At 38.2% G+C, this 27857-nt stretch overlaps 1 protein-coding gene across 1 annotated transcript in view; it reads left to right on the forward strand.

Annotated features, from left to right (window-relative positions):
* Window positions 1-227: 227 nt before the first annotated feature.
* The window catches only part of ALS2 (amyotrophic lateral sclerosis 2 (juvenile)), a 36743-nt gene continuing 9113 nt past the window's right edge, over window positions 228-27857 (forward strand). The window contains exons 1-23 of the mRNA XM_009710111.1: window positions 228-315; window positions 2761-2915; window positions 4285-5204; window positions 7541-7901; window positions 8781-8949; window positions 9411-9507; window positions 9914-9991; window positions 10948-11124; window positions 12810-12981; window positions 13376-13556; window positions 15444-15509; window positions 18068-18230; window positions 19018-19149; window positions 19390-19518; window positions 19900-19970; window positions 20347-20413; window positions 20698-20900; window positions 21043-21108; window positions 22906-23004; window positions 23571-23735; window positions 26138-26249; window positions 26555-26632; window positions 26751-26884. Of these exons, the coding sequence (XP_009708413.1) occupies window positions 296-315; window positions 2761-2915; window positions 4285-5204; window positions 7541-7901; window positions 8781-8949; window positions 9411-9507; window positions 9914-9991; window positions 10948-11124; window positions 12810-12981; window positions 13376-13556; window positions 15444-15509; window positions 18068-18230; window positions 19018-19149; window positions 19390-19518; window positions 19900-19970; window positions 20347-20413; window positions 20698-20900; window positions 21043-21108; window positions 22906-23004; window positions 23571-23735; window positions 26138-26249; window positions 26555-26632; window positions 26751-26884 (3815 nt within the window). The 5' untranslated portion in view covers window positions 228-295. The remainder of the gene's footprint in view (window positions 316-2760; window positions 2916-4284; window positions 5205-7540; window positions 7902-8780; window positions 8950-9410; window positions 9508-9913; window positions 9992-10947; window positions 11125-12809; window positions 12982-13375; window positions 13557-15443; window positions 15510-18067; window positions 18231-19017; window positions 19150-19389; window positions 19519-19899; window positions 19971-20346; window positions 20414-20697; window positions 20901-21042; window positions 21109-22905; window positions 23005-23570; window positions 23736-26137; window positions 26250-26554; window positions 26633-26750; window positions 26885-27857) is intronic.

Below are 27857 nucleotides of genomic sequence, written 5' to 3' on the forward strand. Positions count from 1 at the left end.
GTCCTTACAGTAGCCCTATTGTGGGATAAGTAGGTAGGACAAGTCTGACTGTTGAGCTTTTGTCAGCCAGCTCGGTGTGAGTGAACTAAATACTTCAGCCATCTTAGTGTTGTGGAAGTGCTTATTTAACATGGATCTAAAGCTTTGCTTCTTGATTTTTTTTTTTTGGTGTGTGTTTTTTTAATTTTAACATTATTTGAAATTAAATGTCTGGGTTTTATGTTTTACAGTTTGTGGAAATTGTTCCTTTTGAAAGAGGAATGATTTGGTGGTGATGGAGTGCTGCCACTGACAGATGGACTCACAGGAAAGAAGGTGAGAATGAGCAGCTAGGTGAAGCCACAGAGGCTCCCTGAAATATGCCAGCTCATGATCATCCTGTAAAATTATGAAGTGATATCAGCATACTCTTTATGTAACTTACACTAAAGGGAGGAAGAGGAGTAACTTTGCTTCAGTTTCAGTTATGTCTGGAACACTCAACTTGTCACAACAGCAACTTCTTTTTTAAGTTGAGTGTTGTAACTTGTGGATGGATAGCTATAGGCTAGAAACTTGAAAGTAACATTCTCTGGTGAACAGTAAATCATGTCTGTTACTTGCATCTGTGAATTTTGATTCTGAATTAGTAGCCCTGCAGTAGACTATTCTTTTGCCCCTTGTTTTTTCTACTAAGATACCTGACAGAAGTCAGATGTTTTTGGGATGGAAAATTAGTGCCTTATAATAAATCCTGGTATATGAATGTCCAAATTTGTCTTACACTGTTCTCTGAAGACTTATTAGATGGATAAAAGCCCAAATATCAGGCTTTGGACTGAATTTAATGCACAGTATGTTGATGAAAACTCTCTATATTATCATGTTATGTTCTTTGGTGTGCTTTTCCCATCCAAGTAAAATCCATATTTCGATTTTAGGTAAATGTCCTAGCTAGGATGTTGGATTTTTCTAACTTTTTTTTTCTGACCTATGTTACTCGATTAGTTCCTTTTTAGTTTACTTCTATTCTAAGCATAAGTCCTATGTAATTAAAGTGCAAGATGGACTCTACATTTTAATACTATGTATGTTGGTTGGATTAAATTACTTACCTGAATTTTACAGGCGTTCTTGACTGTCACTTTTTTTTTTCCTTTCGTGGAAAAAGAAGAGAGATTGGGGATGGGCACAGGAGCTACGATAGATAATTCCGTCTCTTAGTTATTCTCATCTTGAATGCTTCAGAGGCAGATTGTACAAAGGTATTATTCATCCTATGTACCACAGTTAGGAAAATTTTTAGTTTAAAAAATCGGTAGTCTGCATGAATAGGGCCTTACAGCTTTTGAATGTTCTACTTGCATAAGTTGTCTACAATGCAGCCTATCAGACTAGCTTTTTCTCGGTTTGCTTCAGTTTTGGAATACATTTAATTTTTTGTGCCCTTTCTCCTAAACAAAGATTGCCATTCCGTCGGAGCTTTTCTCACTACCTTATATATTTAACTTCACAAGTTCATGCAAAGCTGCAGAAACTGATTTATGTGGGGAGTAAATGACTTGACTGGCAAATTAGGAGCCAAACCTACTTTTTCCTGCAGGGTGGATAACAATCTATTCTCTATAAAGTTTTAAATAAATTTGAAGAAAACTCTTAATTTAACTTGAAATGCTGTCAGTCTGTATTGATGTTTAAAATTACTTTTTGTGCTTGTTTAAATCAAGTGATTCCACAAATCATTAAAACTGTGTGCTTGTTGTCAAAGTTCTGAGGAATTTCTGCTGAATGGGAAAAGTTGCTGACTGAGCATTCAAACCGAAGTGTGTTGAAGTGTTAAACCAGCTTTGGATAGTTCCAGTCACTCCTGCAAGCCCAGATACTTCCATTGTGTTTCAGGATCTTTTTTTTTTTTTCCTTCTTTCCTCCCTTGGTTCAATCAATTTGAATGACTGGCTCATTTGAATCTGAGAAACTCATTAAGAATGAAAAGAGGAAAAAACCCTGCAACCAAACCCTAGTTTTTATGTCTAAAAGTAGAAATGAAAGTATATAAAGGATGACCTCTTATAGGTGTAATGTTTTGAAGACACTGTGAATGGGAGCAATCAGTTCATGGTAAAATCTACACGCAATACATCCTTTGCTTAATTACTTACCTTTATAGCAAGTGTTATTTGAGACATTTGTGTGTATTTCCAGCATACTTGTTGTTCTATGTAACTGATAAAACATGATTATAAGGCTGTTTTTCCTGCATTTTGATTTCCAAAAGCTGAATAATACAATCCTGAATAAAACCTAATAAACCAGAAATCTTCTGACTTCTAACACAGGAAGACTTAACGTTGTGAATCTCTCTGTTCAGGCAGGACCAGAGTTGCTCACATGTGGGTAGAACTGATGCAACGATCTCCCTCAGCATCCAATGGCAGAATTCTGTATTAATTTGATCTACTGGATGTGAGCAACAAGTGCAATATAGAATATAAAGCCTGTATCAGTTGTGAATAATCTTTAAGTTTACTAGTGACAAGATCAGCTGCTTTTCAGGCAGTAAAGTAGAAATTAAAAAGAAAGCTCATGATTTCAAATAGATGATACTCGTTTTTTCATTTAGATAACATTTAAAATAAATTACCAAATTGTAAATGAAATATGTTGACTTCCTGAAAATAAAACTAATGCCTGAGCTACTAAGTGTTTCCTGCATATGTGAAAAGCAAACTATCTGTTACTGAAACACAGAAAACTTCAAGCTGATTCTGCATCTTTCTGTAGCTCAGAAGAGGCAGAAGGAGCCAAAGAGAGAGGCCTGGTCTATGTTTGGAAGGCTGGTTCCTGCTCTGTAACTCCAGAAAGGCTTCCAGGCCTCAGTGGAAAGACTGTATTACAGGCAGCCCTTGGAATACATCATGGGTTACTTCTAACAGAAGGTAATAAACTTCTTAATTGTAAAGATTTGAGGCAATAACAAACTTTAGTTATTGTCAAGTTTTCTTCTTTTAGATTTTTTTCATTCTATCGGTGTCTCATACACAACTTTTAAATGGTTAGGTTTTTAACTTTGCCAGTATTTCCTTCTCAGTTATAAGTTACTTAAAATGGTGTTGGAATAGAAATTATATGCATAGTGTCTTCTTTCATACTCTTTTTTTTTCTTCTAACAATGGCTCTGGATGTCCTCTTTAAAGATGGTAATGTAATCTGAGCCGTGTTAACTAAAAATGATACTTCTTCTGATGCCTTTCATTCAAAAAAGACTGTACAAGAGGTTCTCTTGATGTGCAAGAGCTTTGCTTTCTGTGTGCTTCTGGAAAAATGTAGATGCATCAGAATGACTCTTGGTTTGTGAGCAGTTTGGCACTGTGAATCAAAGTATTTCTAAAAGCCGGTCTCTTTTAGTGTTGGCATGGCTTGGTCCTTACTTGTACTGTTCAATGGGCATACAGTTGTAAAGACTAAACTGGAAGTTGCTGCTTTGATTTTACTCTGATGTTTTTGAAAGAAAGATTCCAGGTTATTGGAGAGCCTGCTATACGCACCTCTCCTCTACTGGAGTTGTTATGGAGCTCCAGTGTTGGGTTTTTTTTCTTTTTTTTAAACAGGTTTCTTTCATAAATAAATAGACTTTTTGCATGTATGTTCTCACCTCATGAAGGATGTTGTTTGTGGATATGCTTTACCATTTTTCTATCACTGTGGAAACAACTGTTCATTTTAAAAATAGATTTCTGCTTTTCTTTAGAATTAGCAAAGTAACTTGAACTGGCATTGCTGCAATCTTTTCAGGTAAAGCTAATGAAATTTTGGAGAGGCTGCAGTCTAACATCAAACCAGTGGCAAGACACATTTAGCCCCCTCCCTGCCACTTTCCACCTGATAGGGCAATCCTATTTTACTGTAGGGTGGCTAACAGCACAGTTTGGTGATGCTAGATCTCCGTATGGAAAGACGAGGTCTGTACTTTGTCATGCTCTTCAAGCATGGTAGTATGTCCTTAATATGTTTTATGTTCTTACAACAGAAAGGACCAATAAATACACTTAACTTGGGTACAGTAGAAATTTTAGCAGAAAAGCATTACTTAGTTCAGCATGCATGCATGGGGTAACGTTAACATCGTATAGAACTTAACAGCAGCAATAGCAGAGAGCAACCAGCAGTCTTCATATATCAATAGCCATAGTTTTACTAAGCCTGGAGTAAGCTAAAAATTGGTATCTGTTTATCTGAATCTCTCTTCAAATTTTTGTGTAGGTTTAATTTCATTAGACTCATGCTAGGTTTTTTCTCTCCTACCAGGTGGAGAGGTCTACAGTTTCGGAAAACTGCCCTGGCGGTCAGGACAGGAGGAGTCATATGCTAATAGCCCTATCTTAGAAAATACTTTGCTTGGGCATCATGTTATTACAGTGGCAGCTGGCAGCTTCCATAATGGAGCCGTGACAGAAAGTGGTGTGGTGTACATGTGGGGAAACAATTCTGCTGGCCAGTGTGCAGTTGCTAATCAGCCATGTGTGCCAGAGCCACAACCCATCAGTATTTCTGATTCTGAAACCAGTCCTCTGTTATCAGTAAGGATTTTACAGCTAGCATGTGGAGAGGAACACACGTTGGCACTATCACTAAGCAGAGAGATATGGGCTTGGGGGAGTGGCTGCCAGCTCGGTCTCATAACAACGACTTTCCCAGTGACAAAGCCACAGAAGGTGGAACACCTGGCAGGACGTGTTGTGCTGCAGATTGCTTGTGGAGCGTACCACAGCCTGGCTCTGGTACAATGTCTCCCTGTGCAGGAAATGAAGCCTATCCCAGAGAGATGCAACCATTGCAGTCAACTCCTCATTACCATGACAGACAAGGAAGATCATGTAATCATTTCAGATAGTCACTGTTGCCCACTGGGTGTAGCACTGTCTGATAACCAGCCAGAAAACCATGTCTTCTGTCCCTCATTGGAGACCCTAGAAGGAAAAAGTGTAACAGGTAGCCAAAGTGAAGACTGTCAGAAACCACTTGTGGAAGAACATACGCTTATTGCTTTAGAATCTGATGGGGCAAGTGTGCTTTCCAGCAACGATGGACAGGAAGACAGTGGAATTTCTAGTCCTGGAAATAGTCTGTTCCCAGACAAAAAAGAAGTGAAAGAGTACTTCATCAGTTTATCAGATCACTCGTTAAATGCAAGCTTGGAGAAAAACTTGTGCACAGAACCAGAGCAGGTTGGTACTTGGTAACTAGCTCTTAATTTGCTACAACTCCTCTTGTGTATGTGACAATCTTACTCTTTTCACAAATGAAAAATTCTGTTAGTTTAACGTAGATGTGGTGTTCTTATAGTTTCAAAGTGTTTCTTCTTTGTGATGCTTCTCAGCTTTTAAGTGGATGATTTTTTTTTTGTCCTCCATCCTTGTTCACTTGTAAGCCTTTAGTGTGGGTAGACTTGACAGTGTTAGAGTCTTTCCCCTTCATGGTCCACCACACAAGAACTGTGTGAGCCAATTACCCATTCTCTAGCTGTTTCATGATGCATGGGTTTCCCATTTGTGTGGGGCAGTAAGCTGGTATTTGTCCAATTTACCTTTAAGGTAAAACTTTCTGTACGTGGAACGAATCCCTCACAAATCTGTCTTAATTTCTCAGTCAGTTAAAAGTTCTAGATAGCAAGTAAAGATTGTAAAAGTAATGTTAGTGTTGACCAAAAGGCTTCTAATGTTAATCACATAAGGGTGGCGTAAACTTATAAACAGGGATGGGAAATATGCAAGTACTACTCTCTGCGATGTGGAAAATGTTTCAACAACACTATTTTGATCCTACAGCAGAACAGTAAAGTAATGATTTCTTAATAAGCATCAGAAAATGCTTGATATGAAGGTTCAAGATCTGTTGCCAGCTCCCTGCCGAAATACTACGTTTTCTGGGTTTTTTTGAAAAAAGTCTTACTTGGGGTGGGGAGAAGAAGATACAATCCAAAAGCTCTTAGACAGAAAACTAATCAAAAATCTTGCAGTGCAGCCTGGCAGTCCCTACATAAATACTGTCCTGCTGGGTGGTTTGTAGTAAAGGTAACGTCTGTAAGGAAAACTGCCACTCTGTGATCCAATATGCAGAATTCATAGCAGAATTCTGAAAATTTCTTTTGTCATTTCAAGTGTTGTGTAGACATCAATTTCTTAAATGTTTTCTTAATAGTTACAGTAAGAAATTGGTCACAATGGTTCTGAGATGAATTTCACAGTGTCTAATAAATAGTTGATTTTTGTTATCGTCTCTGCAAACAAAAATTATGTTCAAAACAAACTGTCCAGTAACTTGGTGATTCAGCAAGTTATATTTTCCTATTCTGAGGGAGACTTATTTCAGGGAAATAAGCATTGTGTGAACACAATTGTCCTTCCTTTTGCTTTTTGCAAAACAAGTGCATTCTAGGAGTTGTGGGCCCCTCGGAATCGTGCGAGAACTGCCATTAGGAAATGACTGAAACACGTAGTTTCATGCTCCCTTTCTCAAATCCTTGTTCCTAGAATATTTCCAGAGTACTGTTTCCTTCACACAGTTCCAGGAATAAACAAGGCTGGAATTGATTCACTGAGTCTTAACACGATTGAGCATACATGTGAAGAGCAGAGAAGAGAACTAATGTAATGTTTCAGCATTAGTAAAGTCCTCTGTTCCTCTTTGCTTTCCTACACAAATCAAGTTTGCTTTTCTGTATTGCTAGGCATGCCTTTTATAAATAGGAATGAAGTACAAGTAAATAGGACCAATCCCAATCCTTTAGCCTAACTTTTCACGAAAAAGAGCAGTTAAAGATTGTTTTCCTTCTGGCAGAATAAAATGAGTTATAATATTTATAATAGTAGTATTTCCAGCCATGTATTAGGTGGGAAAAATGGAACTTTGATGTCTTTGTTTTAGCATTCAAACTACTTGACAAATATCATCTTGTGCATTATTTCTTACTCGCTGGGTAAATTGATTGCTATTATAGGTAATCATGTGTTGGTACTAATAATTGCCTTCAGTTGGTTTGTCCCTGGTGTGACTTGATGATTATTAATGAAGCTTTATATGGATACAACAGTAGTGTAAGGGGACGCACAGCCCAGACTGGTCTTAAGGTAGACCTTGCAAAATGAATCTATGAATCATTGTTTTCCTTTTAACATACCGAAGAGAGAACTCCTCTCTCTGTAAATACAGCATGCTCACTGATGCACTTCAGTTCAGTTGATGGCAAAGAAGTTGGTAATAAGCCTAAAATTAAAAACCTTTTTATATTTGTTTGCAAAGAATTTTTTTGTATTTTTTTTAAAAAAAAACAACCAAAACAGACTCTCAGTCTCATGGATGAGCTACAAGACAAGTGCAACAGTCAAGCCCGGTCATGTAGAAGTGGTGCTTCGTCCTACCTTAAAAAATATTATTTTAAGGAGTAGCTGTATACGTAAAAGCTTCCTCATAATGTCATAGTTTGAATAGTGAATGTGTATGTCATCATCCAACTTTTATGTGCTGTCTGGTATGATAGTCTTCATTTTTTCTTTGGTTTTAGCCTTCTCAAGAACAACAACTTGGTGCTTGTATCCCTGGCCCTCCAGGTGCCAGTACATCTGCATTGAACAGCTTGGTGGCCTCTTGTGCTTCAGCAGTTGGTGTGAGAGTAGCTGCTACATATGAAGCTGGAGCATTGTCTCTGAAGAAAGTAATGAACTTCTATGGCACAGCTTCAAGTGAACCAGGATCTCAGTCTGGTGGTGGTTCCCCAGGGCCTGAAGCTCTGAAAGACAGTCGAGAAGAGCAGGTCAGACTAGAATCCATGCAGGGGAAGAAGAGTTCCAGTTTAGTAGATATCAGAGAGGAGGAATCTGAAGGAGGGAGTCGAAGACTTTCCCTGCCTGGCTTGTTGTCACAAGGTAAAAAAGCATGTGGGGAAAACCAACTGGAAAAGTTACCATAATATGGAGGTTTATAACTGAAAATAAAATTTATTTATTGAACACAAATCTAATCATCTACCGAAGGTGTTCATGCATTATAAACTGTATCTTAGGACTTGAAAGCAGTGCAGAGAGTGAAGACTAGCATATACTGCATGCTAAGAAAACCAAACATGTAGTGGGTTTAGGTGTGTTCTTTATTGGTAAAGTAAGGTAAAGCAGCCACATTGTAGTAGTCTGGGCAGCTTACTGAAAACGACAGCAAACTATCCTTCATGTATCTTTCATCTTTGCATAGCACATAAAAGTCTGTGTGGTCTGTAATCCCTACTGCACTGAGCTGGTTTTGAGCCAGGGACCTAGAAATATTCCAGTTCCTGCTGCCAAACTTCAAAGTTAATGACCTTCTTCCCTCATAGATTTTAGTGTTGTTAATTGCTCTGAATAGGTACATGGTTTAGTTTTATATTGATCTTGGATCTGAGGGGAGACTTTAGGAAGTACTGAAATCTTTTGTTCATTACAAGGATACATTTTCTTTCAAAACATATTTTTTTTAATGTATAGTTTGTTTTGGTTCATTTGCTTTAGTATAACTGCATAGTTCTCATATGCCTGTTATCCTTTAATAGCTGGTAAAAATTATCTGGGATCTCTCTACTTTTAGCATATATATTACTTCTGTGTATCAGTAACCTATCTTCCTACATGTCAGCCTTTGCCCCCGATCTTCATTAAGACCTCTTTAAAAAGTATTGATCAGTTATCTCAAATACTGTTACCGTGTAACAGAGTCTGAGTGATATATTTAGCTAAAATGATGAGCAATTTTTCTATACCTTGGCCTGTTTTCAGTTTCTCCTAGGCTCTTACGGAAGGTAGGGCGGGCAAAAATGCGGACTGTAGCTCTGACTCCAACCTACAGTGGTGAGGCTGATGCTCTTTTACCCTCGCTAAGAACAGAGGTGTGGAGCTGGGGAAAGGGGAAGGAAGGACAGCTAGGGCATGGCGATGTTCTGCCAAGGTGAGGTTTCTTTGATAATTTTTTTCTTATTCAGTCACTAGGAAATTTTGAGTATTCAGCTTTCTCAGATTCTCAAACTCGGTCAACTGCCTTGCATTGTGTTCTTGTTCTTTTAAGTCTTGTGACCTAAGTTCCTCCAAGTAACATGTTTTATGCTGTATTGTTACTGAATATCAATCCGTTATGACTTCTCCCCTTGTAATCACTAGGAGTTTTGGTCATGTTTTGACTTTGTCCAAATTGGGGAGAGGTTTATCATCAACTTTTGCTCTTCATGACCTTTTTGACTAAGCTGGTTTATTGCCAAAACACTCCATGTATGTTTGTTTTCTCTAATTTTTTGGGGGGAGGGAAATAAAACTTTGTATTCTTAACACAAATATAAATTCCCTCTAATAATCTTTTTCTTATTCCCCCTCCTTCCTTCCCCCCCACCCCTTATGGGTTCTGGGGATTGACAGGCTTCAGCCACTATGTGTGAAAAGCCTAGATGGTAAAGAAGTGATTCACCTCTCTGCTGGTGGCCATCATTCCTTAGCACTCACTGCCAAATCCCAGGTACAAGTGATTGTTATAATTTATTGCTTATCTATGACATAATTGTCATGTTTGGTGTTCTGTAGGTTTTTGTTTCTTTTGCTTCTAAACTTTTGTTCCCGTTTGTGGGAGGCAACTTGGAAGCAGTGTGGAATTTTAATTCTATTTCTGCCAAAGTTCTGCATGTACCATCAACATTATGTTTAAAGATTGCCATGACTTGATTTGGTGCATTCCATTTCTGAAAGTGAGAAGATAAATTAAGAATATAGGAAGACAGTGGAAATCAGGGAAGTACTTCTTGGTACATGAATCTTATATCCTTGACTTGTGTGTGTTTGCACACTTGATGTGTTACACGGCTACAATTCAGTATGTGTCCATGTATTTAAACTTGCATTCTGATCTTTATCTATGTTTCTTACAGGTGTATTCCTGGGGCAGCAATGTCTCTGGCCAGCTTGGTCACTTGAACTCCCCAACAACAGTCCCTCGTCTTGCAAAGGTACTTCCTGTTTTCTGTATTTTTTTTTTTTTTTGGTTTAGGGTCTCTTCTTATACAAGTGAGCACAAAGTAATTTCTAAAAACTGACCATGTTTATGGATCTCTGTGCCATATAGTAATAGAGCCCTTGATTTCTTTGGCTTATACTGTGAATATGATCCTTAGATGAGCTTGTGAAAATCTACCCGAGTAAATCTTTACACAGACTTCCACTGGTTTTTGACCACATTGAAGTTCCAAAACAGAGAAATGTGGTTGGTTGTATCTTATCGAATTTCACTTCTACCTTATATTTGGTTTCTCTGATAGTGATGTTGCAGCGGTGAAACTTTAAAATACTTTGGAACACTGTTTTTATTCTAAACAATTGTTTCTAGCATTTTTAGCTTTGCTAGACTGTGACCATATCTGTTGTTCCTTTCTGTATTTCCAGAGTTGTTTTGGCGATGGGTTTTCTGTTTGTTTTGAATTTCATCACATTGAGTGAATAGCCAACTAATGATCTTTTCGGTTAGACCAGACCCTTTGCTATGTTTTCTGGTGCTTGTCTTGGTGGAAAACTAGCTGCAGAGTTTTCCTGCTTAGGCCTTATGCAAATTAATGTACAGCATGTTAACTGTCTCCAAAACTTACAGATTAACCAGGTGAACATAGAGGAGAGAGTAGTGTCCCAACTTTAATCAAGTTCACCTGATGCCCATTTAAAAATAAAACTGATTTATAATTTGAAGGCAAAAAATCAGCCATGAGAAAGAATACTGGGAAAAAAGATAGTTTTCAGTATACATGCAAGAAATGTATTTGTTATGAGGCACTGAAATGGAAAAATTACCAGTTATTGCAGTACGTTTTCTTGGCAGGTGTATTATGTGCATGTGTGGCTGGAAGAGTTAAGTACTTTCCTTCCGGCTTCAGGTAATGATTTCTAATGTCTTTTCCTTCCTCATGAATTTCAGGTGTGTGGTGATGGTGTCTGGAGTACAGCAGCGGGACTAGATTATTCCCTCTTCTTAGCAGATGAGGAAGACTTCCAACCTGGGTTATATTACTGCGGCCAGGAGACCACAACAGAAAATAATTTGTATGAAAACAGCTGTACTAAGAGTCCAGTTTTGTTACTGTCCTGTAGTAAGGTGAGTGGTATTTCCTTTAAGTCAGTGCAAATCATACTGATGCTTTTTGGAAATAGCACAATGCTGGTGGTTCAACTAGCTTTAAAGGGTGTCAAGTAACTTGTTCCTAGTAGTCAAATCAGGAGCATGGCTTATGGAGAGCAGAGAGGAGGCCTAATTAGTATTGCTCTCTTCCCTACCTGCTTCTTGGTCTTTCCTTCTGTTTCAGGGACAAGGGGGTGTTTCTAGTGTGTCTAACCTATTTCCTCCTGTGTGTGCATGCTGCAGAAGCGCACCCTTATATTGTGCTCTGCTTTCACCAGTTCTCCTGTGTTTATTCCTCACTGCTATTGCTCTTGATTTTCCTGTTGTTTCTCAACTGATTGAGGGCACTGCCTACTCTATCCCATTCTGCTTCCTGTGCATCTTGTTTGTGAGAGGGCAGAAGGTTCCCCCCGAGTTCTGCACCATCTCCTTCCCTCCCCCTCCCTTTCTCATGGGTGTAAAGGGGGAACTGAGCAAAGACGCCAAAATGTGCATTTGCATGTTCATGGGAGAGAGGAGGTACCTCTATGCAATTTTCTTCATCAAGGTGAACCTCATACCTGCCTTGAAGTTGGCATGAGGTAGGGGAGTGTGTATTCTGACTGCATGTACTCTGACTTCATGTCCTCTTCCAAGTTGTTTGCATGATTTCAGACCAACCTGAGTTTAAGGTAACAAAAAGGAGACGGTGAGGGTAGAAAGCATAACAGATTGAACAGAATAGCAGTTAGAGATGAGTTTTGAGGAGAGACAGGCATTTAGACACAGGGTCCGTGCATGTGTGTGCATGCCTGTGCACACACTTGTATTCTTTCTGTGAGATTGTTGCTAGCCATTCCCTTCTCTTCTCTTGTAGGGTGACTTGTAGGCTCTTGCATATCAGAATTGGCCTGTGGGTTGCTTGTTGAACACCTCTGACTCAATGTTTCTAAGGAATCCTCTCTTTAACAACAAAGGAAATAAAAGTAGAGCTCAAACACTGAGTTACTGTATGGTATTCATGTGAGCAAGAATTAGTGAGGAGCCACAATGCATCAGTGGCACTTGTGCTGACCTTAGAAAAGAATTTGGCTTCCAACTACTGTGGAAAGCAAATACCTTCTATTACTATTTGTGGTGTTAGTGTAGTTGTTAGTGTTAGTCCAGTTTATTGATAATGTAATATTACTCTTAGGAATAAATTGACATCTTTCAGAAAGGACTATAGTTCAGAGCACAGTCATAATATTGAAGCCTTGTTATTCTCACTTCCTAATTAATGGGAGAAATAGCTGATTTAATGATACTATTTAATATCAACATTGTTGATATAAGCAGGAAGCATATTGCAGTTCTAAAAGTGACTGAACTTAAGGTCACTATCTTTTAAACAGGGAATGGTTGTATGAGTCCCCTTAAAAGATGGTCTATTTATTGTCTTTTAGGCTCTGTCAGTACCAGGAAAATGAACAGCATTGACTATAAATGTTTCTTACGCCTTTGTCATTCTTGTATTAAACCAGTATTGAATGGATTGTTTGTCACTATAGGTAATTAATACTCATTATCACTTAATGCTCCTAAAGATATGCTTTATTCTGCATTGCCTTATTTTTAAATTGGAGTGGAAAAAGAAAAATATTAAAGCTGCTGTTTTTTCTTTCCTCTTTTTCATCTTTCAGCTAGGGTACATAAGCAATGTGATAGCTGGTGGTGAGAACTGTTTGGTCTTAGTAGACAAAAACGTAATGGGATATATTGCCAGTCTGCATGAATTGGCTTCTACCGAGAGAAGATTTTATTTCAAACTGAGTGAGATCAAATCTCAAGTTCTTAGACCTCTTTTAGGTTTAGGTAAGAACTACTTTCAATATTTTCTTTGACGTTATTTCCCCTGTGTTCCACAACAAAGTTCTTTATGCAAAATTTAAAAGTAATTATATAATTTTAAGATAAAACTAAGGTCTTACTCTTCTTCCATGTTTGGATGAAGTGGTGAAATAAAGCTGCGTTTTGACATCTGCATTACGTTATTAGTACTTGCTCTTTCCCGGCTGTTTGACCTGAAATAACTTAATTATTTGAGCTGTATTTAGTCTTAAAATTGTTGAATTCCTCATTCTGGATAATGTAGCCATGAGGTGAAATAGTGGATAAAACATCTAAACAGCACCTTGTGGTAATTCTCTTTATTAATGGGTGCTGCCCTTTCATAAGGTAAGCTAAATTGCTTTCTGGTCTGTTACAGATAATTTGGGCAATGCAAATACAATCCAGTTGTTGCAGGAAATGGCAAGCAGGTTCAGCAAGCTATGCTATCTCATTGGTCAACATGGAGCTTCTTTAAGTAGCTTTCTTCATGGAGTAAAAGAAGCCAGGAGCTTGGCCATCCTGAAGCATTCCAGTCTCTTTTTGGATAGTTACACTGAGCAAGTATCCAATTCCCTCTCATCTTGAGTCTCTGCAGGCTTCATCTACTGATCAGGACGAGCCCTGAGTTAGGGGAAAATAGATCATAAGGAAAGCTACATAAGTGTAGCTTCGTAAGTGTGGCGCTTCGAAACATGGTTTAGCGGGCGTGGTGGCATTGGTTATACGGTTGGACTTGATGATCTTTGAGATCTCTTCCAACCATAATGATTCTATGATTCTAAGTAACTGTTGTGCAAATTGTATTCTTGCAATTGAAAATGTATGGAGAGTTTTACACAAACTAATCAATTTTGTAGCGAGCTATATATTTCAAAGTCTTCATCACTGGAGCATACCAGGCAGCTCCAGCTTCCCTAATGTAAAACTTTACATGTTCTTTGGTTGCTGCGTATGTACCTGTAAAAGGTGAGATGTTCGTTACTGAATAGTAAGGATCTTGTAATATAATGTAATAGAGTTATGGCTAGGCTACTAAGTAAAGCTACCTTTGGGGGTTTATTGTGGTTACAAAATGCCTGTTCAATAGTTACTAACTAAAAATTGTCTCCCAGAAGAATGATTCTCATGTCCTGATAGCTGCTAAATAGCTAGCATTTCACCTTTCACTCAAAAGATAGAGCTGCTTTAGTGCTCAGAATTAAGTTTGAATTACCCTGGTTGTTATTTTTATGAGCTTAATGCTTTTGAGAGAGGAAGTCTACGCAGTCAAGCTGTTTGCTGTCTGTCTCCTCAATAACTTTTGTAGTTGCTGGATAACTTCATCCAAATGTTGCAGAAGTTTCATCATACTTAATACTTACAGGCTTTTGTGAAAAATATTGGCTTGACAGAGCAGAGAGTCTAAAAATGCCCTCTCTGTAGTCTTGGTTACCAGCCATGTGAAAATCTAAGGCAACAAAATTTCAAGATCATCAGCTTCAGTTGTTATGCAGTAGAATTTTGAATGTGCACGTAGTTGCACTTTTTTCCAACACAAGCACAACAGTTACCACTTACACTGAGTCAGTGATAAACTTATGCCATGTCACTCTAAAAGAAGCTTTCTTCTCTGTTTATTGAATGGGTTGTTCATAATTGCAAATATGTGTTTTCTCCATTTCTTACTTAGACTTTGACTTCAGTTTTTCTTGTAACCTGGATTTCCAGAATCGGTTCTCACTACTCAGATTGGAAGGGTTTCTTAATTTCTTCTTCCTCCCTGTCAAAGACTGAAATACCTAATTTCTGTTCTGGTTGTCATTGCCTGTCTTCTGCTCTCCCCCTTTGCTTTCTAATGCTTTACACATTTTTCTGTGTAAGGCATCAGAACCTTTGCATGCTCCTCAGCATAGTGCCTTGAGCATCTTCCAAGGATCTGTCAGGCAACATAAATATTATCTGTTAGTTGGGCTAAGCTGAGACCTCTTCCCTTGGAGAAAGGTGGTTTTTTTAAAATGGTTTTCTTTTTTGGTAGGGGAGAAGTGAAAGGTAGAATGTTCACTAGCAGGAAAAGAAAAATTCCCATCTTGAAATTTCCGTTTTGAATATAATTAGAAGCTAGCAGTATTAAACTGTTGAAACAGATGGCCTATTCTGTACATGCTCAAATTTGGGGGAAACAAGAAAAAAAATAGCAAAGTTGCATTTGCAAAGTAAGCTCTCTGCATTGTGCTAATGGCAGCAGAAATGTGGAATAGTAAGGCATGTTCTATCCTCTATGTGGAAAGTGAATACTAAGTGTTCTGGTAACATTGAGTGTTTCGCTGTTTAGTATTTTCTCAAGTATTTAGATTACTTGTATAGCAAAAGGTATCTCATTGGTAAACTGTTGGAAGTTACAACAGTTATTCTTTCCAGGGAAGTTCTTGTTTTGTAACCGAAGCTCTTTTTGTTCCCTATTTTAGGTATTGTACTTCAGTAACAAACTTCCTCGTAATGGGAGGATTTATGCTCCTTGCAAAGCCAGCACTGTAAGTAAACCTTTTCCATTTTCCAGTGGTTTTGATCAACTAGCAAAGAACTGCACTTTAAAGAACTGCATGTGGATGTGTGTAGTAGTGAGCATGCAGAGACTTGATCTCAGCTTACTTGAGTACATCAATACTTTTTCAATCGGATGAAGAAAAAAACTTCTCAACTGTGATAAAAATTTAGGTTAAAATGCTGCTGAATGAGTTCAGTTACTTTATCTTGATGGTGGAGAAAAGAGGAAAAAAGTGTAAATTCCTTGAAAGAAAAATAAATAGATTTCAGATAAGGATTTTTTGGAAAGTTTAGTCTTGAGGTTAAATTTTCATCATCTGTTTAGTATTTGTTAGTATTTTATTCTTTCAAATGTTGCTGTCAAGAAAATACAGAGCAGCAAACTTTTTAAGAATTAGTAAGAGTAGATAATGTGAATCCACTTTTGTTTGAATTCTTTAACTTTATGGAAGTGGTTTAAGACTATGCAAAAATAACATTTCTGCACGTGTATATTCTCTGCCTCTCAAGATTGCTTTACTCTATTTCATGCACAGATGCTCTCAAATGTGAGGAAGGAATTGTACCTTGAGGCCTCAGACTGTATATTTGAAGTTTATAGGTCATAAAGTAAAGCTTTTTTCTCAGGTCAATAGTATTTTTGTCTAGGAAATAAAGTAATGACACTGTGCATCTCTCTCACTGTAGTGCTGTGAAGAAGTTGTTACAATGAGGGTATTTTTTAACTCATCTGAGGAACTGCCAGCTTTCCTTCCTTCCTAAATTCTGTAATCTGGGAATAATTCTGTTACAGCTCTTAATGGAGCACTTTGAATGTAGTGTAAATTATGGTATTGGAAGTTCTTTGAAACACCACGGTACCTAATGCAAAGAATCTTTTGCACCTGAGGATCAGTGCCAAAGACTAAATACAAAATCCCACTGCAGAGAGACACTCGGAATCTTTCTGCATTGGTCAAGATTTTTAGGGTGACTTACAGGAAATCTTAATTCAAATGTAAGCTTATTTGTAATTAGTACTGAAAAGTTCTGGATGCTGAAATTACTTGTACTGATTTCATCACATCAGTTCTCACTGTCAGGTGTCATAGCTGCTCCTGCTGCAACCAGAGCCACATTAGGTGACTAACACTTTCTCAGGTTCTGAAACTTCAAGGAGGAGATCTCTTAGAAGTTTTGTCCTGTTACTTGCAAAGGGAAGTCAAGAATATCTTTGTTGATAACCATGAATAGCCCCTCCGCCCCCTCCCTGAGGGATACTGTCTTAAGCCAATGGTTAATGATGTTAGCCTGTCTTTTATGGATATTCTACAACACGAATGCATTAGAAGTAGTCTCAACTTTAAACAAGTGCTAGCTTCAATGGAGGTCTCCATTGTAGGCAGGTTTTTGAGCATGTCCTGTGAAAGAGTAGATGAGCTATACCCAGTGTTATGAATCTGTTACTATTTGACACTTTTCTACAGAGACCTCCATGTGAGGATCTTGAAGCTCTTTAAAAATGCAAGCCATTCAGATGGTTAAATTTAAATTTAAGAAATATGGTCTTCTCTCTAAAGAAGACTTTATTCCTAAGGCTTGTTGAGCAAGAGAGTTCTTAAATATCATTAGCAGACCTAGACAAGGTACATTATTTTAAGGTGTGAAATGGCATCTTACTAATCATGTAGAATTCTTAGGAACCCTGCTATGCAATTCTCTGATCTGTTTCCACTCTCCCTGGGGCCTGCTTTCTCAGCCTCACCTGATTCTTGCAGCTTGTGGTTTAAATGCTTCCCAGCTGGATGTGTTTTAATGCAGATATGTCACATGTGCCAGCACATGTGTGCACACAGATATGGTGAAGGAGAGGGAAAAGTAGGTATGTTTTCCTTTTAATGAAGAAATCCTGGTTTTGTGTGCTAATGTGTTGTCTTCAGAATCATTACCCTCTTCTTCTCTGAACTAGATTAGTTCTCCCTCTTGGAAATCAGACTGAGGATTGAACAGATTTCCTGCCTTTCTTTTGAGGTAGGATGTAATTTTTCTAGTTAGGGGAAAAACTGGTCAGTTGTCTTGAACAGCAGGGGTGGGGAAGATATTATTTGAACATATTTAGGGAAGTGCAGTGGAGCAAAGTTCAGATTCTTTCAGGCCTTCTTGTATGAATCAAGTGTTGGAAACTTAGTACTCTAAGAGTAATGGGGAAGTCATTCCACCTGTTAGCTCTTCTACTAATGAAGTGTTAAAGGGGAAAAAGGCAATTAGTTACTCTCCAAGTGGGGCAACTTAGACAACTCTCTTCAACCAGTTTAATGACTGTGTGAGAACAGAAGTGAAAAAAGTCCTGTGTTGCAGTTGTTAGAGAGCTACATGTCTCTATTGCTGTACTTCCTTCAAACAAAATTGGGAATAGGTTAATAAGCAGCATACATTTGCCTTTAGCATTTTTACTGGTTTATGATAATCCAAGAAGGGGTATTCTGAGCTTATTTATATAAAACATCACTGATGTCTTGCTGTCTTTTTTCTTCTCCCTCTGTTCCCGAATGGTCCTGTCATTTAGAGACTTCCTGAGTAAAAACCAGGAGCTGTTACAGAAGCTGTCTGAGAAGAATGAGGAAAACCTCCAGCTAGTGGAAGTTCTGAATGCTCTGTTTTTCATGCCATTTGGACGACTTCATAATTATGCTAGAACTTTGCTAAAGCTTGCCACATGTTTTGAAGTGGTAAGCTGGCTTTGTTATCTGTATCTGAATAAATATACACATGAAGCTTATGGCTCAGAAGTAACGATGTGAAGCAAATGCCAGGTGATTAGAAATAGCTTAGTCCTTGGAGAAGCTACATCAGACTTTTATTTGCTGCAGGGAAGGTCATGCATGTTTATTTGTGCAGTCTTGCACCACACCTGCACAGATCACATGACAGGTAGAAACTTATTACCCTGCCAGAACTTGTTTGTGTGCGTGAGTGCTTAATTGCAAATATATTATTTTGTTGTTTGCCTGTTGCTTTTCAGTTCCATCTGGCATCGTTACTGTAGCTATCCTTGGCTGTAATACTCTTCTAAAAATACTACATATATATTAAGTAGACATTTACCACCCATTTAGATGTATATAATTGCATTCTTTTGAAATAAAAGATAACTGAACAGGAGCAATAACTACTTGTACGTTTATCTCAGTATAGTAATTTAAAGTATTAATACTGCAATTATTAGCACTGCTTCTGCTACAGAAGCTGCAAGAAGGTATATCATGTAATTGTGTTTTAATCATTCTCCTCTTAACATTCGTGGAACTTTTGTGATTTTTAAAAACTCCCAGCACACCAACAGAACATGTGACCAAGAAAATAGCTTAGTCTCCACTGTTACTTTATTAACCAGACCAACTGTTGTGCATTTGGTGCTGGTTTAATAAAATGAGCAGTTGCATTGTGGCTTGGTTAGTATTGTTGGTACAGGTGTTCAGAAACACTCTCAGGTCTGTCTTACCTTGTGCCCTATAGGCATCTCCTGAATACCAGAAGCTACAGGATTCTAGTTCTTGTTATGAGAGCCTTGCTGTCCATCTTAGCAGAAAAAGGAAAGAAGCAGAATACACACTTGGCTTCTGGAAGACCTTTCCTGGGAAAATGACGGTATAATGAAAATTGTCAATCCATTAACAGCTTGAATCTCTTGCTGTTGGCATTATACCCTATGTCTGTTACTGATGCTACTGTCCCACTTGCACTTCTCATTTTTCTGATTTGTGTTGCTGTAGTACTCTTAACTTTAGAAAAGTTGGGCCTTTACTGTGAAAGACAAATACCACTGACATTAAGTCACAATTAGTGAGAAGTAAGCTTTTGTAATTTTGTTCTTAACCCTACCTGTAGGATTCCTTGCGGAAACCAGAGCGTAGTTTAATCTGTGAAAGTAGCAATCGGGGATTGTCCCTACAACATGCTGGAAGATTCTCTGTAAACTGGTTCATCCTCTTTAATGATGCCCTGGTACATGCTCAGGTAAGCCAGCTTGTATCCACAGTCAAAACCTTTTGTCTGCTTCAAACAGCATGACGTATTTTTCATATAATGAAGGTAAGTTTTTGCACTGTTCACTGCAATGTGGCTTGGACACTTAAAAGTGACATTTCTTTCAGGTTTACAAATAATTTTGAAATTATGTACTTTTTAAAATGTTTGACTGCTGTTGCCCTGTGACTGGCTTGGTTTGTTGGCTGTTTCTTGGAGCAAGGTGCATACAAGGAGCCTGTAATGCTTAGTTTTCCCTAGTCTTCAAAGAAAGGAAAAAAAACTGCTCAGGAAAAGCATGGGGCAGGGGTAATGGTTCAGCACCTGGTGAAATGTGAACCATTCTCCTTCCCTTCTCCTTCTTGCCTACAGTTTTCAACGCACCATATTTTCCCCTTGTCCACGCTGTGGGTAGAAGCTCTTTCAGAAGAAGCTGGTAATGTGTGAGTATACTTGCTTGTGATGCTGAAATAGTCTGATATCTTGGGAGGGAGAATGAGCATTTTGTAACACATTATCGTAAACTAGGAGTGGAATAGGCTGGATGCAGTCATGTCTACCCCTCCTTCTTATTTCAGAAAACTTACTGTATTTCTATGTCTCAAACTTGCGTCACCATCAGAAAGAATAAGGTAGTCAAGAGGGGGAAGCAAGTAGACTTTCCTGCTGCTTCTTTTCACTGCTGACTTAATAATAAAGTGCGTGCTAGCTGGGGTGGAGGAGTGAAGATACAATATTCATGCTCTTAAGAAACCTTGCCTTTTTCAGGATGAAATTTCACTAGATTAAAGTACCTTTTTTTTTTCCCCTGCCATTTAGGAATGGATTGAAGATTACAACACCAGAAGAACAGCTTATTCTTGTTTCTTCAACACCACAGGAAAAGGTAGGCATATCTACAAATGTTGCATGGCTTCAGTGATCTGAGTCAGTTTTTCCTCTCCTACTGTGAAACCAAACAGGGAGAAGCATTGCCTAAGCATTCACCAAGAATGAAGTCGTCTTACAACTTGGTGTGCAGGTTGACTGTGTGCTTGACTGTAGCACTGCTCCGATTTACACCACCGTACTGAGGAGTGCAAAGGAGGTTATTGTAGTTGCTTTAAAGGTGAGATTCAATGCTAAGACAGATGTTAGCTAAATTCTGTGATGAAACCCTTTCTGTTTCAGACCAAGTGGCTGAGGGCAATAAGCCAAGCAGTGGATCAGGCCCTTAAAGGGACTCCTGACTTAATCCTGTATGGAGCTGGTGGGAACGTGCCAAGACAGGAGCCTCCTATTTCTCGTAGTGCCAGATACACTTTCTATAAGGATGCTCGATTCAAGGATGCTGTTTATGATGGAAGATGGCTTTCGGGAAAACCACATGGCAGGTAAAAGCATTTCAATGTAACAGTTGAAAACAAAATGAGATGGTTGCTGTATCAATACATAGGCTCACTCACAGAAGTTATTTGGGAAGTGCGAAGTGACCTGATTGTCTTATACATGTGTACGGCTTTGTATTTTTTCCAGAGGGGTCCTAAAGTGGGCAGATGGAAGAATGTACTCTGGGACTTTCCGGACTGGGCTGGAGGATGGGTAAGATCCTCTCGCTACTTGTGGAGCCAGAGGGCAAGAAATACCTTTTGTTGTAAGAGATAATAACAAAAACCCTTTAATGAAAGGTTTTGCAGTGGATCTTACTGACTCAGGATTATGTATGTTAACAAGAGATATCTATATGTTGATCTACAGATACTCTCTCATATATCGAGGGGTATGGTAGTTGTCTTCACAACAGCTCTGCAACTGTGTGATTAAAAACTTGCTCTTTCATAAAAACTGAAACTAATTGGGATAATTAGCTGTAGGATGGAGGAAGAAAATGGTAAAACAGATGAGGAGAAAGAATGGGTGGGTGGGTGTAAACTAAGCAGAGGAAGCCAGTGGAAAAGTCTGTAATCAACTTTCTGCTGTATAGATAACTATAACTTTTTGTGTTGCAATGTTCTTTCGAAAGTTCTGGTACTGTGTTTTTTTTATCCTTCTAGAAAGTGCAATGGCTTTCATACAGTGTAGTGATGCATCTTCTCTAATGTTTTCCTTGCCATATTTCTGATAGAGCAAGGGTTTAATAATTCAGGAAGGAGACAACAAAATCTTGTATTGAGACTTCAGGGTTTGGGTGATGAAAACAAAATTAATAAGAGTGTGTGATCCTAATTAAGATAACTAGTGTAGAGGAGTTTGATAATAGGATGAATGGAAGTTCTAGACTTTATCAAGTTACCTGGTGAAACAAATAAGACCATGTAAAAGTACCTTATTAATTTATTACACAGCTTTGAATTAATCTATGGATTTCATTGCTAAGAATCTGCTTAGGGCACTAGTAATGCGAAGAAGTTAACTTCTTCCCAAAGGCATTTTCATATGAATCTTGTGAGCAGACATGTCTGTACTGGACAGGATAAAAATATGAGGAGTCCTATTAGCTTTGAGATATTTTCAAAGTATTGAGTTGGAGGGGAAACTGAAATGTAGTCTGGCTGCAGACAGCTTTTTAAAATGCACCTTAGCTATTGGTATAAAATCAAACTCTAAAAGCAGATTAGAGCTTTAGTCATTTGTAACTAATAGTAAGTGTAACTAACCCTAGTGATTTTAGGGTTGTTGGAAATATTGCAAACAAATCCCTTCCAGAAATAAATGGATTGGTATTTAGCTGTAATTGCTAGGATTATCAAATGCATATATTTGTATTTCAGCATGCATGCTATAGTCTCAACACTTAACAATAGTAATGTCTTGTTGGCATAGACATGTTTTCAGGAGGACCTTTATAACTGGATTTTAATCTCCTCAGGAGATTAAAATCAATAAATAAAAATTATTGTTCATTCTTTTCAGGCATACTGCAATTATGAACATTTCTGTGCCACTGTTTGAGCATAATTGGAAGCTAGCATCTTTTTTTCATTATATTCTCTGTAGCAATATATGTTCTCATTTTCCCTGGAATAAAGGTGTGCTTAAATTATCAAGACCTGAAGAAGACAAAGATATAAGCAGTCTTAGGATGTAAGAGAAGACTTGTGGCCTTTAGAAAGCTGAGAACAATGCTGCAGTGTGGTAGAGAGGCGAATACTTACAACATGCTGCAATCAAACAGGAGAAAAGCAGTATGGGCTAAATTGACCTAGTGATGCTGGAATTCCTGCTTTCTCTTTTAAAAAATAATAAAAAAAACCCTGTAACTGCTGTAGTTTGAGAGATGCTAAAAATGATGTAGAGCATTCTAATTTTAGAATGGGTCTGTGATACATATCTGCTCCTGTTTTTAATGAAATATGTTAGCATTCTAGCTGCTTGTGTTCCATTTCTGTGCATTGACAGGTATGGTGAATACCGAGTGCCAAACAAAGCATTGAATAAGGATGACCATTACGTGGGGTACTGGAAGGAAGGCAAAATGTGTGGGCATGGAGTCTACAGGTAACGTGTAGCACTTGTGTTGCTGTTGTTGCAGAAGGGAGAACAGGGCTGGTGCTCTGGTGCACTGCTTACCAAGCCTCTGCATGTAGCTTTCTTGCTACATTTCAGACTTGTGATTATAGTTAGCTTTGCTTATTTTCTGCTTTGCTTTTGGTAGATTGCTTACAATGCATACTTGTACAGTATTTGGTTATTAATGCCTATTGTAATGTTGCTACTGCCTTTCAATAATAGACGATTCTTCTGAGAGATAAATATAACCTCTCATGGCCTTGCTTGTTGGGGAGAGAGTGGCTTTAAAACAGCAAAGCACCAAAAGACTTGTATTAAACGCTCACTTTTATCCCAAATATACTTTTACTATAGTTCCTGCTTGGTGTGGCTGTAATGTAATTCCTTGAGGGGAAAAGAGAGGGCTGATCTCTTCTGGGGTGGGAGAGGGAGACCAAGAAAAAGCCCACACAACCAAAAACGCCTACCAAAAAAATCCCAAACCAACCAACCCCCAAAAAACCCACAACAGAAAAATAGATGATAGGAATCTTATTTATTTTTTTTCATTATAGCTATGCTACTGGTGAGGTGTATGAAGGGTGTTTTCAGGATAACATGCGTCACGGGCATGGTCTGCTACGCAGTGGGAAGCTGACCTCTTCCTCTCCTAGTATGTTCATTGGACAGTGGACACTGGATAAGAAAAGTGGTTATGGAGTGTTTGATGATATCACAAGGTAATGCTTCAGTTCCACAAATCCTTAAAACACTGGTATGATGTACAGTTGCAAAAAGAGTAGGAAAGGATTTGATCTGTTAGTAGCGGTAGGAGTGCATGTCTCTTTGTGGTTTTTTGTTTGTTTTCTTCTTTATACCAGGCTTTCTGGGTTGATGATCTAAAGAATTGCATCTAGAGACTGCTTTTTGGTGCTGCTTCTGGAGTAAATGTGGGTGCTTTGGTTTTTTCTGCCTTGCTTTCCTGTCATGCTCCTGCCTGAAAACTAGCACTGAATATGGTATCTTATTGAGGTATTTTGTTGTGCGAGTGCTGAAAGTTTTATGAATGTCATGTGAGGGATATTCTTTCATGTCAGGCCTATAAGACTGGGTTGTTCAGTGATTGGTATACAGGGCTAAGTAAATTCTAGCTCATGCTCAGGTTTTCCATTGACTTATTCTGTCTAAGCAGTGGAGGGAGGATGCTTTCTCTCAAGGCAGATTAGTGAAATGATGGTCTCGGAAACAGGATTGCACTAAGTATGTGCACTGAATGAATGCTGTCTGAGCACAGATCAATATAGTCCGTTTTTTCAGTCACTAGTTTAATGCTGTTTTTTCCTGGAAATAGAACTTTCAGTGAGAGCCCAAGAAAATTTGATCTTGGTTTAACTGAACTGAAAAGCCCACTTAAAAAAACAGAATAGTAAGAAGTCTGGAGGTGAAGGGGTTGTGTGGGAGTGTGTACGTAGATATTTTTGTGAAACAGAGCTGTTGTAGCATCTCTAGGTATTTCCTGATGTCAGTTTTGCATCTAGTCCTGCTCAGCGGTGGTGCTTGTTCTTATACTCTAGTGTCACGATGTCTCCACATACTTTTTATTTAGTCACTTTATTTACCTAGGACGAACTAAAGAGATGCAGCTTTCCTCGCAGTTCCTCTCACTTCCAGAATTTGTAAATGCAGTGGCAGTTCCTGGTGGGGGAGGAGTGTGGCATTTGTTTTCTGCTCCAGAGTTGCTCAAATAGGAGTGACCTGCCCTCAGGGTAGTTTTCTCTCTGGTCTTAGGGAAGGATACGTGCGTATGTTTGTGGCCTAAAGATTCATTTTCTTCATTTCTTATTCTTCAGCCAAGACAAATAAGGAATAACTGCAGACACTCTTTATAACTTGCTGTCATTACTGCAGACCGGTCATTTGAGCAAGTAGGACTTCTGTTCTGTTTCCACCCTGGTAACTGAGTATGCTGCATCTGTCTCCTCTTCAAGAAGCTTTCAGCCAACAGAGAGCTCTGTAGCTGGCATGGTGAATCAGACCAGCATCCTGCTAGCTTATGGGTCCAATCAGGTGGAAGATACCCCTAAATTTAGGTTAATGGCTAGGCTTACTCTATTTACTGTGACCGTAATTTTTCCTGGGTACTGCAAGGAAAATGCTCTGTAATAAGCAGGGTTCTATTACATCAACTATTACATCACTAGTTTCCCTCTAAAAGCAAACAAAAAAGTCCTTGACAAGTTAACTTTTTTCTCATTATTTGTATGGTGAAAACATCACCTTTTTTTCAGAACAACTGGAAAAACAGATTGTTTCAAAATATTTGGGACTGGCATTTAGTTTCAAACACTCTAGCCTGACCTCTGGACTTATACTCACAAAAAAGTGTTTTAAATAGTAGTTTGAAAGAGGCTGATGTTTACTTGCAAGCAGTCTTTAATTGTCTAATAATGTTTTAAAGGCATGACCTTTGTTAGGCTATTATTCAGAAACCTTCTACAACATGATCTGCTTCCTTACAATTTTTTCACTCTAATATTTTCAAAATGTCATGTATGACTTTGTGGGTCTTCCTCCTGTCCCGCAAGTAGAACAGCTTGGTTTCTTTCATTTATTATCCTTTCAATATGAGTCATCCAAGTTTAGGTAAAGAAATCAAAGCCTTTGGCAAAAAAAAAGCCTAAAATAAGCCTCTTGCATCTTTTCTAAATAATTGTTAAAAACATCAGGTAGATGCCTGATGAAGCTGAAAATCCCCTTTCATATGCAACTTAAATCTGAGATAAAGCTGATCCAGATCAGCTAACAAGTTTCCCTGTTTCTTATGTGCTGCAGCTACTGCTCAGGTTCCTTTGGATAGGAATTGGGCTTCGCGGGGCTTCAGCATTGTTTCAGATCATCAGGACAGTTTGATTGGATGAGGGCAGTTTGTAATGTGAATTGTGAAAGAAAGTTCATTACAGTTTATTTCTATCAAAAAGAGTCTCTATTTCCATGAAGCTAGTGAAACTAGATTGACAGACCTGAAGCAAGTGGTGTATGACTCTTTTCTAATGGATTCTGTAATGGTCAAATATTGCGTAAAGCCAAAGAAAGGATAGAAATATACTACTTAATGTATTCTTCTTACTTCATTTTTCTTCAGAGGAGAAAAGTATATGGGAATGTGGCAAGATGATGTTTGCCAGGGCAACGGTGTTGTGGTTACTCAGTTTGGACTGTATTATGAAGGAGCCTTCAGCACCAACAAAATGATGGTGAGTTGAACACCGGCCTCTGTGCTGCAGTGGTTTTTTCTTTTCAGTATGGTAGCTTTCTGGGGTAGATAAGCTTATGTTAGGCTGTGTAAACCCTCTGTTTTTCTAACCTTCTGTTGTCCTGCCTTTTTAAACTGTCTTTATAATCCCTGCTCTGTTTTACCTAGGACGACTTCAGAAACTGCTTTTAAAAAAAAATACTGTTTGCTAAGAATTAGTGACAGGTTTTTCAGTGTATCTTTAGATCTGCATTCTGGCCTTCTGTTGTAATTACTGCTTTATGTTCTTTGTGATTCTTTTTATAGGGGACTGGAATCCTGCTTTCTGAGGATGATACAGTCTATGAGGGGGAATTTTCAGATAACTGGACTCTGAGTGGAAAGGTTGGTATTACAGTTGTCACTTGTAGACTGTTACCATCTAAAAAAAAAAAACCTCTTGCATTGGGGACCAAATTACAAGGAGTTTCACTTGAATTTTTTTTATTTTTCTTCTCTCAAGGGAACATTGACCTTGCCAAATAGAGATTATATTGAAGGTCTCTTCAGTGGAGAATGGGGATCTGGGATAAAAATCACAGGAACCTACTTCAAACCTAGCTTGTATGAGAATGAGAAGGACAAACCTAAAGCATTGTGAGTGTTGAATAAGAAATAATTTCTTGTATGGTTCAGTAATACTTCAGAACATAACTGTTGTCTTTTCTCCAAGGCCAGTTAAAAATATTTTTTCCAAAGAAACAGTGAGATTTTTGAAAACATTTTTCCTCTTTCATTCTTCTTCCCTCCTGCTTAGGAAATAAAATAAGATAAAAATCTTCTTTATAGCTGTTCTTGTTTCAATTACTAGTTGAATACACAAGTAAGAGCGTGAACTTACAGGATAGGTGACATGCTGCTACTGTCCTGTAGCAGTCTCAATTTTTGTTTATATCTGAACTGACTGTTAGAACCAAGTTCACAGCTGCTGATGACTTTTGAGGTACTGAGAAAGACTAAGTTACATTTGAGTGACTGAGTCAATCACAGGCCTCTCTGTCTTCTGCCAGTTGTTCTGTTGGTAAATTAATTAATTTAGCATGTCACTTAATAATGGCAATGGGGATATATTTGGACAGAATTAGTTAGTTATTACACCTCTTCCAAACAATGCATAAGAAAATAGTAAAAAAAATCGCTGAATTGCAAAAGAGAGCATTTTAACACCTTGGCAAAGATAATTTTGAAAAGTATCCCTGTAACCCTCTTTATAGCAGATGCATTAGATCAATTTGCTTAATTATCTCTGGGGAAATAAACATGTTGGTTTTATTTAAGTCATAACTGAGATATCTTTGAGTAGAGGACATTTAAGTAAATTTAAAGAGTTGGTGAAATTTCAGTATTTGGTAGCACTGTACTGGTTTACAATAGTAGTAATTGCTGTACAGGCTTCAATATCTTTGAAGTATACTCTCAAATTTCAGATTAAAATAGGAAACATAACTCTAATGTTTTGGCGTAGATTACTTCTCAGTATGTTTCCTGAAGCGTTCACTGGTAATTTCTTTTGACAGTGCTGACACCTACAACAGGATGCAAAGTTAAGCAGGCCTCCCTGCTGCACTGA

This window comes from Cariama cristata, unplaced genomic scaffold, assembly GCF_000690535.1.
Source record: "Cariama cristata isolate BGI_N322 unplaced genomic scaffold, ASM69053v1 scaffold45571, whole genome shotgun sequence".
Lineage (NCBI taxonomy): Eukaryota > Metazoa > Chordata > Aves > Cariamiformes > Cariamidae > Cariama > Cariama cristata.